General features: G+C 38.1%; 1 protein-coding gene across 1 annotated transcript; it reads left to right on the top strand.

The window, feature by feature from the left end:
* The first annotated feature begins 7493 nt into the window (after positions 1-7493).
* sox32 (SRY-box transcription factor 32) lies at positions 7494-8700 on the top strand. The gene is made up of 2 exons (XM_036518147.1): positions 7494-7806; positions 8159-8700. Exons 1-2 carry the CDS (start codon positions 7494-7496, stop codon positions 8698-8700), a joined length of 855 nt encoding a protein of 284 aa, XP_036374040.1.
* Positions 8701-12886: the final 4186 nt, after the last annotated feature.

The following is a 12886-nucleotide window of genomic DNA, read 5'->3' as shown; positions in this document are numbered from 1 at the left end:
TCAAACTGCACATTCCGCAGATTTTTCAACATGGCATAAACTGGCACCTTTGACCTTTACAACAGAAAATTGTTAGAGATGTCCCTAAATCCCCCTTAGAATATATCATTTAAAAGTTTGAATGTGTGAATTATTTTCCACATAATTTTCTGAATAACAAATTCAGTGGATGACATGCCTGGTGAACAGTGACTATTGTTTTTGGAAGCCCTGACCAGTAGAGAACATTTAGACCCCACCACTTCATTATGCCAATCATAAATATTAAACTTGAGCAAGATGGTTTTTCATAACATTAATGATGAATGTAGAATATTATTTTTGCTACATTATTTTGGGACTTTAGGGGCTCTGTAGCATTCAGTTCTACACTATTGCCAATTACAGTGGTTTTCAACAAAGTTCACATTGGGAGTAAGAGAATTCCCTCATAGAGTTAATTATTTTCTCATCATGCACTCATATTTATTTTGTCAAGTACAGTACACTTAAACTTAGCATGTACTCTATAAATAGAGTGGTATTTAACGCTGATATTGTCTCGAGAGACGTGCCCATAGAATTTCAGCTGGTATAAAGGCCTTTATCAAAGGAAGCATATGTTTGTGAGTGTGCTTGGCTATGAGCATTGTGTAAACTGAGCTTTACACGTAGTTCCCACTGCCACACTCTTCCTGAATGTGATGCAGTGATTTGAAAAAAAAAGGCCCCTGCACATGCGAACAAGCACAATGCCACTCTAAGGAAACAATTTTTTGAAGTAACTGTGAAGCCAATGGCAATGTTCCTAACTGCAGGTCCAAAATACTATTTCATATATTTGACATTTTGTGAACAAGACTGATTATGAGTACAAAAAATGCATTTTTCAATCATTAATGGTTTATCAGGAAAGTTTCAAATACCTACTTAGCAATCAGTTTTGAGTGAATGGAAAGTAATTGTGCTTTCAAAATGTGTTCTGTACCTAACAGTTTATTTACAATTAAATCTGAATTCTGTGTATGTCCAATGTAATGCTTCCTTCACATTATACAGATTGTCAAAGGTGGAAGTTAACATTCATGTCATTTCTTAATGCGGTTCAATGTTAATAATTACATTATTACACATGTTGAAATACCTAATTACTGTATAACTGATCCATGCAAAGCTGTATTTCATATAATTCAACCTCTTTCTAATCCCTTGACTTGTGTTTATTACAAGTGAGCTATCATAATAAATGTTTTGGTGGCAGTGCCAACATTATGTTATGGCCTGAAATGATTTAGTAATTAGGTAGTGTACCTATTAGTCAATTTTATTTGGCAAAACACATCTCTGAATCTGTACAATTAAAATAGTATGCAGACAGAAAAGTCAGCACTTCAGATTGTATTTATCATAATAGATTCATAAGGACTGGTTATGTTCTACAAGAATTACAGAATGACTTTTCCTTCATTACTGATCCTCGTAGGTATTTGTATGCACAGTTTGCTGGTTACAAAAGCAATAACGTTTTGCAGCCACATACAATTTGCTTTATAGGTGGGGTCTTATGCTAGCTCTTACACTCAAGTGTTTTCTTATTTTCCTGCATCACAAGTAGACAATAATAAACTGCACACTAGTAGTAGATATTTACATGGCAGGACTTGGCAGGATAACTAGTTTGAAACCTTTCAGCATAATGCTTTAAATAAATCAAGCCACAGGAAAGAAACTACACAATTATTGTTTATGGGAGGGTGGGCGTCCTTATCTTCAAAGCAACAGAAATCCTTTTGTATCTGGAGAAGGTCCTGAACTATTGGCACAAAGATGAGAAAGAACAACCATTTAAATGTTTTCAGAAAGATCACGGGGAATAAGAAATGAACATTTCTTCTGAATAAAGGCAATTAATTAACAAAAAAATAATAAAGAAACAAATGACACCATATTGATAGTGTTTATTTAAAACAAATCCTGAGTCTGAATCCTGAGTCCTCAGTGACAGATGATATGCCTTATGTAATAAGTGTATGAGCAGAGACTACATTAAAAACATTTAAATGGTATAAATCTGTAAAGCATTTTATCATTCATTGGGCTCCAAACAATTTAATGTCTATGTCTAACCAGTTCACACTAGCTAATTAAATATTCAATTGTCAGCATCGGACTAGACAAGATCAGATTATTGAGGCTCTATCACTGTGGAAGCCACCTCAGACAGACGAAGGGAGATACCATTGTGTCTCACAGGTTTGAAGGCTACAGACTGATTCCAGTTAATTATTAGTTAATTACAGCAGAGAAGCCTCTTGTCTGGAGAAGAGAATGGAACCTGGAGCCTGGCTCAGTAAAGCTCAATTGGAAGCAGTAAGTCTGGGCCTCAGATACCTGAAGACTTAGGGATGGCAATGACCAAGAATAGAATGGAGCAGGACTGGGTGTGGTGCCAAAGCCTGCTGTGCCAATACAATACTTCATCAGACCTCAGGACCCCCAGCTTTCTGAATACAGAGGCCCAAACCTCATAAGTGAAGCAGGCTGGATTCTAATCACAAGCTGCAAGACACCATTTACAAAGAATGTGTGTGTGTCTTTATATATACTTCAAACATACAATGTGGCTTTATGCATTGCATGCATGTTGTTAAAAGACTAGTTTTCTTTAGTAATATATTACACATTAACAAAGTAAAAGACATGCAACTAATTGTTGGGTAGGGAAACTGGTTGCATCAACATGTTTTGGCAAAGTGTTTTATCTGTAAAGAAACTGATAATGATTTCACATTTTTTTCTCACATACTCTGTAAAACTCTATAAAAAATGACTTTTAAACACTTTAAAGATAGCAAGAATGGCTGGTGTTGTGTTTCACTCACTCTGCTTGTGGCATGTGGTTTGAGTGTGGGTTTGACCTAAGCTGGTGCGTTATCTGTACAAGGAGGTGGGGACCCCATTGTGTTCTGCTAATGAGCTCACATTAACAAGGGACACACCAGGGTGGGGGCTTGTAATCCTCTTAGCTGTCACCTAAACTTGGGGAGCCCACCCGTGGTGGGGGGGGCAGAGGGATAGAGCCCAATTCACAGCGACCTGTGGGCCAGAGCTGGGGCATCAGCCAGACGCAGTTCGATCAGGCACCTAATTAAGCAAGGCGGAGAGAGGCAAGCGAATAGAATGGAGTCTAAGAAGGAGACTATCTGATGTCACAGCCTGCTGTGCCAATACAACACAGTAGGAGCTGCCTGGGCCCATCCTCTCAATGAATACAGAGTCTCCTTGGCATCCCTGAGGAAGACACATCCTCTGGTTCACACATTTCATGTGAACAATACAACACTTAAGATTACAGGTAGCAGTAAAATTGACGAACCACTGTGTTAAAACAAGCTGGGTCCAAACAACCGCTTGCTCTTCAAATAGATTAAAATTGAATGCTGGTGGTCTGGAACAGAAAGATTTCTTTGAAGATGAGAAATAGGCTCTGTGTTTGATCAACTTGATCAATCGCTCCTTATCTTTTTTCATCTTTCTAATACCACAATACAAAATCAAGCAATGGAAAACAGGTTGTTTTGTCAAATCTGCTTTTTCAAACCTTCCCAACTCTTCACATGGAATATCAAGGGTTAAACATATTTATGGAAGACATGAAAGACTACCACAATCACTAGATTTCCAGGCTGACAGAAGCAAGTTTGTCCTGCATAGTATTTGTGTATGGCAGGTAAATTCCCAATAAATCCATGTGGAGATGAAGGTCTCACTGGCCCAAACAGATCACAGGTTCGTCAAAAGCAACTCCATCAGGAATCCACCAGAATGAAATTTTAAACTAAGAAATCCAGAGAAATATACTTCTGACTTAAGAACAGAGAGGAAAGCAATCCATTGTGAACATAGTGTCCTTCTGTGGCCTCTCAGAGAAAATGTCCCTGCTCTCAGAGCCTAAACGTTGTTCCATGTGTCAGCAGTACTGCAAACTGATGTGCAATGAAAGTGTGGAGGGAGAAGAGCATCCAATATATGTTCTGTCCAATACAATGGAACATTGTCAGTTGAAACCGTTTGAGAACAATCCCTATTTAGAAGACATAGTAGCCATTCAGAAAGGTACATAATCCTTGTTTGAACATCGATTCTTTCATTGATATGCTTTTACAACACAGACTGTTACCGCAATCGCTCGAAACAGACCAGTATATGTTTAAGCAGCACCGCGTGCCAACTACGCAAGTTTGTACATTGTAAATATTACATATTTATATTAATCTGACCACATAAATATAGGAAAACATTTTCCAGATATTATTGATTTTATTCGTTTTAAATATTAGCTAACGCAATGTGTACAGAACTATCAAATAACTTTAAAGCCTTTGCACAATTTGTGAATCCAGTTCAAAGTAAAGGCGAATTAAATATCTGTTCTATGCATCCATTTTATTAAATATTAAAGACATTTCGGTAGATTACAAAAAGTTCCGTTTAATATATATGTTATAAAAGAGTGTATTACTCCTCAGTATTTTCTCATTTACATAGACGTCACCGAAACTAACATTATTGTATTCATGCTGAGTCGGTCAAGCTAATTGATTTACTCCATTAGCGCCTTTAACATGACTGCTAGCTCTGCGTGTGTTGTTTAATGGAAGGATGTGGATTCCGCTCCTAATTCTGACAACTCGTAAACAACAACAGCATTCCTTTAGGACATTATTTATGCCATTCATTTGTATCTGCGATGTTGTCATTTTTAATTCGTCAAATTAAATTATAATGTTGAACAGTATAATTTAAAGTTAACTTGATTGTGCAGCGCAGGCGTTGAAAGGTTCATTTATTTCCTCTTCGGTCATTCATTTTTTAAGTGTTATTCGAATTTGTAACTCAAGCATATTTCTTTCAATACGTTTTTAAATTACAGACGGGCGCAGGCTATATTTCATTTATTTTCGAATTTAAGAGCTAGTCTAATTCCTTTAATCAATTTAAGAGGCATGGTTAATTTAATTACGAAATTAAGACAGAGATACATTTCGTTTTTCGTTTATTTCATCCTGCTTTTAAAGATCCGAAAAGCTAACACTAAATCAAAGACAAACTGGGATTTTATCCATTAAGCTGTAAATGGCTACACCAAAGGAAATGCAATTGCTCTTCTGAAAGCATTACGCATTTTATGTGTATTCTAGAACATATTCAGTTCTATAACCTTGCATAGGCCTACTTCATCTACAGAATTATTTTATGCATACTTACAAAACTATATTATAGACTAGACTATACAAAACTAAATTATCAAATTGCACATTAAATAAACATTTACTAATCGTTTCATATAGGCTGTTTGATGATGAAATGTATTTCAGTTTGCTAATATCACCTCTGAATCATGAGAAGGTCAAATAAACATGTAGTTAAATAGTATCGATTAATTACGAAAAACACCTCTACTGGGATGTGCTGTCCAGGGAAAAGTTTCGCTCCGCAGACATTGGGACGGGTCTGTCTGCTTTGATGAAGGATACATAGCAAAAACCTTCTGATCACAGGGCTATTAAATTAACCGAAGACAAATGCGAATGGATCTCTCTGTTTGATGAAGGTGTCAACGAGTTCCACAGTACGTTTTCTGAATAGTCACGGGATGAGGACGCGGTTGACAGCAGTCGTCTGGCACAATAAAACACGGAGCAGGTGCAGATCAATATGCACCGGTTTCACAAGGTTGTGGATTGAGCAGTTTAAATAAACGAATACTCCACATATTATTAATTTTCTAAAAGGGCAATATGGATAATATAATCAATCCATCTCTCAATTTGTATGTGAAGTTCAAATTGTGGAAAAAGTCTCAGCTGATTTCGTCATCATAACATAAAAGCAAATCATAACCAAATCCCAAGTGTTAATACAAAACAAACACCTGTTCATTGATACCTTAATTACTGAAGTGAGAAAGGGCCAGTTGAGGCTAGTCACTGAGGGCACAACGCTGGTAGTTTTCACATTCGTGCCGACCAAGATTTTGCAGGCTGTGGAGGAATTACATCCAAATAAATTAACCGTGTTGGGAACATATTGAAAGTGGCCACATGATTTAAACGCAAGTGTCATCACAAGTATTAGATGCAAACACAATGCATGAAAATAAAGTTGATTTGATGTAGGCTGTGACGCACGACAAAGTGAAAGAAACAGCAGCGCGCGGGCGAAGCCGTTCGTGCAAAGCGATTGACCAATAATTGTTCTATTGCGGTGTCCGCGACAAACACAATCGCACTTGAACCTTGCTGTTGACTCGACAAGGTTATCTTCACATTCTAATGTACACCTTACAGGGGAACAATTTTATAAATAAGATTACGACATAACAACATGTTTATGGGAATACACACTTGTCCTTGCTATACAGTTCACTTTATTCTCTGTGGTACCTCTCAAGTCAAATAGTGTTTCCTTCCTGACCTTTCTGAGCTTCCTGCTTGAATCTTATCACTCCAAAAAACCTTACGCTGCACTGGAAACATGGCTATGTCAGGGGCGTGTTTTATTGTAAAAAAAAAAAAAAAGAGCGAAGAGAGCGAGCGAGGGAGAGAGAAAATATATCATCGACATGCATATATTATTTAGTATCTATCCAAAACTGTTTTAACCAGGAACACTTTATCTGGTCTTAAACTAAGTAAGCCCATCAGGAAACCTTATCTAAAGGTTAGATATCTTTTTTTTACCGAGCAAATTGTGTGTTTGTCCCCCACACACACCATACATTAAATGTCCCTTGATAATGTTTGTGAAAAGGCCAGTAAAATGTGCCTTGGTAGATACAGCGGATCTGATTGAGTCTGAGAACACCTGACACGTGACCTATAAATTGCAATAATGAATAACCTGTTCTGCGAGAAACTTTGATGTTCAAACACACCAGAACCTCTTTTGTTTCTTTTGACTTCATTTGATTACTCTGGAATGGTCAAAGGTGATGCAACAGGCCTACAATACACATGAATATTATATTATGCAATATACATAATATACATTGATTATACCTATAAATATTTTATACTTCCTCTGTGTGGATTAACATTATTTTATCTATATTTTATCTAATATTTAATATCAAAATATAGCATCCATTGTGTCACTTCTAGAAATCCTATGCAAGGTAAGAAGGCTATGCTTATTGTTTTTATTCGTAGGCTACTGTTAATAATAGTTGTGTGGTTAGGATATTTGAACCTCAGAGTAGGCTATAAGATTATTTCAATTTTTAAAAGAATCGACAGGAAATAATTAAAGGGGGTGACGTCTTCATTTTGATGGAAGATAACAGCAGGGAGGATTAGAATTATCGCAACAGTGGGTAAACACTTTTGATTTTCACACCTTAAATCCACTCCTACTTGTTTCCTATTGGTCATTGTGGCGCATAAAATCAGTCTTCTTCAGTCGAGCAGTACTACTCACCTTGAAGGAAATAAACGCCGCTGCGTCACAGAACCATGTACTTTGATCAAATGCATCCAAACTTTGAAATCGGCGCAACGAAGGCAGGGTTTGTCAGCACCGAAGGACAGTGTGCGACATCCAAGTCGGAGGTTACGACAGGAGCAATGTCACCCGGCACTGGGCGCTCCAGTCCGCTCTCAATGGACTCAATGGAGTCCAGCTGCTCGAGCCCAGAAACGAAACCCAATCCTGAGCCGCGAGTACGCAGGCCTTTGAACGCCTTCATCATTTGGACCAAAGAAGAACGCAGGCGCTTGGCGCAACTTAACCCTGATTTAGAGAACACCGATTTAAGCAAAATTCTCGGTAAGTTTAGTGATCTGCAGCGTCGACGTTTTGTTCTGAGTAATTATAACGATTATTTAGCTTTTATCGTTTAGTAATGGCAATTTAATAATTGATCATTACTATATAATAATAACTGATACACCAAACATCATTTTCAAGACGATATTTTACTTGGGCTGTATTTGCAGGCCTTGTTGATACTTGTTACCTGTTTGTGTGGTAGTCTTTGCAGAATTGTTTTCTTTTCAATGAATATGATTGAATAATGACACATTGCATAACTTAGCATGTGTGTATTCCTTGTCCAGTGGGGCCCCTGTGCAAGGCTGTGTGATGAAATGTTAATGATTATTCTTTTGCTGTCCTGTAGGTAAAACATGGAAGGCCATGTCCTTGGCAGAGAAGCGGCCATATATGCAAGAGGCGGAGAGGCTGAGGGTACAGCACACCATTGACCACCCCAACTATAAGTACAGACCTCGGAGGAGGAAGCAGGTGAAGAAGGCCTCCAAAGCACCACAAGCCGAAGCCCCACACTTCAGCAGCACCCGCGCTGAAAATCTCAGCTACCTGATTCAGAGCCACTACCAGCAGCACATGGTTCAGAACGTGCCAGCCTACACAGGAGAAGCCCAGATGCTTTACATGCAGAGGTCCCATCTCTCTGACCAGCAGTACCATCACACTAGTGCCGCCCATGTTCCCTCACTTGGTGAGCAGTGCGACTGGAAGTCCTGCAACTGCCAGCTTTGCACAAGTGTCTCATGCCTTGACTACTACTTAGAGCAGTTCAAAGTGGACCTGCTCCACGACTTGGACCGCAGTGAATTTGAGCAATACCTTGGGCCAGCTGCGTGCAGACCTGAGCCAGTGGAATGGCATCACCAACCTAGTGCTCTACAGTGGTTCTGATCATTGCTGTTATGTAAACTCATTAAGTCATGCTTTCTTTCTTCATGGATTTTTACATGAAGCTTTGTATTTATTTAACTTATTGTTTTCTGGATGTATTTAATGCCATTTAAGACAAGTGGCACTGCAAAGAACCAACCAGTATTGAGTTGACTTATTTTGTTTTTTCCCATGTATGTCTTTTTTATGTTTTGACAATTAAATTTATTGATTTGCATACTGGTGGTATTTAATAAAATGGATCAGCACATTCCGATGAGAATCTTTTTGTTTTTTAATCATTACTACATAAAATGAAAATATTTGTACGCACCTGTTCCTGATATTCTGTCAGACAATAATAATTCACAAACGCTATTATTTAAAACAGAAATACATAGTTATAATACAAAGAATTTATTTAATAGGCCACACATAATCTGCACATTGAAATGACATTTCCAAGCAATAATAGACTTTCAGAATCACTCGACACAGTTTGCAAATGATTGCAAATGTTTATTAGTAATTTCAACAGTTGTGGCCCCCTTGAAAAGGTTGTTGAAATAATTACCCACCTATTGGCAGAAGTTGTTGTTGAGATATTGTTTTATCCAAGTGCCGTCTGTCTCTTTTGGCTTAGAGGGAGGGAAATTGGGTGGGCGCTGAGCATAAAGTTCCCGTACTTCCTGTTTCATTTTAAAACATCTCACAAATGTTCTAAAAATATGCCAAATATTGAAACATCTACATTGCTTTCCTTCTTCTGGCAGTAAACTGTCCCTCCTTTAATTAAACATTATGTTCCTGTCTTATGTGCACTGGAGCTTGGAATCTCACTAGCAACATTTCGTTGCGCAGATGGGGCCAGTGCCTCCGAACAACTGATGAATGCTAAATTAAACGCATTAAATATAGGCATTTAACAACCGGCTTCTCACACAATTCAGAATCGCTAATCAGGTCTTCAATCAAAGTGTTTATTTTACAAGGTGGAGCATTAATTTGAAGCCCTATAGAGAAACATCAAATAAAGAAATACAGAGCTCGTTAATTGTGGGAGGAAGTGGTGGCTGGGGGCCAAAGACAGAGTGCTGGTGACCTGCCCTTGTCTGAGAGAGAGGCAGAGGGAGGTGGACCTGGTGCTCTGAAGTCAACACAGCAAGGACAGCTACCTGGGGTAGGAACACGGGAGCTGCGTACATCAGACTGCTTTCCCTAGCCATTTCAGCAGAAATGTGCACGTGATCTTTTCACACACAACCCATAGCTGTGCCGTCTCTGTCTCTTCTCCTTCTGTTTCTCTGTGTCTCAGTCCTCTGTTTTTTTCCTTCATTCTAGCTCGTTTATTGTGGTGTATTTTCCACTGTAAATGGTCTCCTAGCAACATTTTCATATTATTCCATTGTAGGAATTTCCTGACAGGCGTAGAGTCTCAAGGTCATTGATGTCTGCTAAATGTTACAATGATCAACAAATATACCAACAGGCATCTACAGAAATATACCACTATTGAACAAACACGTGGAAAGTACCTGAGTATAAAGGAGCAGCTAGTGTCTTTCAATAATACATGTTTCTCCTTGGTCTCCAATAATGCATGCTAGCTAACTTCATGTGATATGTGATATAATTGATGGTTCTTACATCTCTTAATACACTAATGCAATGAAATATGTTTGTGAATGTGATTTAAGCAAAGTTTTTGAGGCTTTGGAACTAAGATTTTGGATATAGATATTTTTTCTTACATCATAATTTTTATTTGATTGTCAAACATTCATCTCTATCTCTCTCTACAGTTTACCTATGAAGGGCAGTATCACTTTGGCTGAGTGTCCCACCTCACATTATATTTCACCACACTGGATCCCACCTGACATCCAAACCCATAACACCCCACATCTATAATCACTGGTTTGCACTGCTGTTGTTATTGGACGAAATTAATTTTTCCCTATATACGCTGGTTTAGTAAGCAAGCCTACAAATATTCCTTATACGCATTGCCAAAATTTTAGACATGTCTGGAATTTCTACACATTCCATTTAGTGTTATAAGGGAAAGGGATGTTTCCTTGTTATTATCAGCTGCTAAAAATGCATGGAATTTGATGACTGATGCCATAAAGTATGTTACAACTCTCCAGCTGCCATTCCTAATAATAAAGCAGATTCCTGGTTAGAGATTAAATCCCTTTTGATTTTAAATATTCAAATATGGTATGTGACATATTGATTTTTGAGTGTCTAGAGTTTGCTTAAATCTAAAAACATGTCCGTAACTGCTTACATTTTACATTCCCAGAATTTCTCATCTATTCATAGACATTTTCTTCTTTCACCTTTAATGTCCAGGTCATGAATTAGTTCCTGTTTTTATCAAGTGTCCTTTTTGAGCAAAGTCGTAGCTGCTCTCTCAAGATTATGGTTAGCCACATCTGATTCACTGGAATGCATCTTGTCTCTCAGAGTTCAACAGGAAACTCAAACAGGAAAAAGGCATGGTCATCTCAGAATTTAAGAGGTGACTTGCTTAAATTGGATCAAAGGCTCCTATTAATGTTGTGTGTCTTCCACAGATATGTTTTTAATCATTCTCTGATTCATCTGTTCCTAGAGGAAATGCAAAAAGATAAACAAAGTGAAAACAAAGTGAAAACTGTTACTGAATTTGTCTGTCACCTAGTAGTGGACATGTTGAGACATGTGCTTTGGTTGCCTTTGGTTAGCTGAAATAATGTCTGTGCTAATGCTTGTCATGTTAATGTCTGTTAAAGGAAAAGAAGGAGGAGACAGAGGGAGAGAGGGAAGGAGGGAGAGAGAGAAAGACAGAGAGTGGGAGAGAGGGAGGAAGAGAGAGAGACAGACAGAGAGCGAGAGGGGGAGAGGTAGGGAGAGAGAGAGAAAGAGGGAGAGAGCAAGAGTGAGAGAGAGCGCTTGTTTACCCATATTAGTGCTTCAAAGTCCCTTGAAATCTTCCCAAACCTCAATTACATCATATTCAATCTCAGCAAAAGAGTTGTTGACATAAATTAGTATATATATATATACACAGTATGGCATGATAGTGTTTGTTTGAACTGTTAGCCAAGGGTATTCCTTATGTTCCCTAATCCACATAATAACATATAAACTGATACATACTTGCATTCATATTGCAATTTGAAAATTAAGCACTGACCAATTGGATCTCTATAGTGATATATCATGAAACTTGATATGTATTTGAATTATACAAAAAAACATGATCAACACAAGAAAAAAAAGCATGAATGAGATGTGAATATCCTTCAATGCCAGCAATCTGTCAGTAAAATGAAAGCCATTAATCATCAACATTTTTCCAGAACCATTCAATGTCTGGGTCTGATAAAATCAGACTGGAGCATTTAATTAATGGTTTAGCTTAGATGTCTCAAATCAAGCTCTAATTGACCAGATCAGATTATCGTAACCTCATCACTTGAGATCTCCAGTTCAGGGAGGTGGAAACCTCATTGTGCCTCGTCAATGAGTCTCGCGGGTTTAAAGACTGCAAAGCTGTTGTCAATGCCCTGTGGGACAGAAACTGTCTGGAGGAGAGAGTGGAGTCTGTAGCCTGCCCCAGTTTAGCTCAATTACGAGCAGTAGGTCTGGGCTCCGACAGGGTCTCTCGCACTGATCCCAGACCAGATGACCAGGAGCAGAATGGAGCTGGACTTGGTATGGTGCCACAGCCTGCTGTGCCAATACAATACTTCATCAGACCTCAGGACCCCCAGCTTTCTGAATACAGAGGCCCAATCACAATGTCACTTGATTTATGCTGAGCCAGCAATTATATACCTGTATTCTTGCAATGAGTACCAAAGCAATGAATGGCAGTTTGAACAAAAAAAAGGTTTGTTGGTTGCAACATTAATCTATTAAAACTGTATAAGCTTTGATTACAATCCATATGAATAGGTACCTCTTAATTTTGTCAATAGCTCTAATTTACCCTATTAGTTAATTATTTCTGTTTTTATTAGGCAGTTACACTTATCCAGAGTGACTTTCCATAATGAAAATACACAAGAAAATCATGTCACACTACTAACAAGAACAAGAAGAACAGATACAGATATCAATATAGAACAGTTAGTAGTGTTAATGTCATGTCTAGGTTCAGCATTTTCCAAGGAATTTTTAAAGCGAAATGTCAAACTGAAATAGAGGCTATATC

Source organism: Megalops cyprinoides, chromosome 2 (genome assembly GCF_013368585.1).
Source record: "Megalops cyprinoides isolate fMegCyp1 chromosome 2, fMegCyp1.pri, whole genome shotgun sequence".
NCBI lineage: Eukaryota > Metazoa > Chordata > Actinopteri > Elopiformes > Megalopidae > Megalops > Megalops cyprinoides.
The sequence above is the reverse complement of the archived record's forward strand: the minus strand, read 5'-3'. Positions and strand labels throughout refer to the sequence as shown.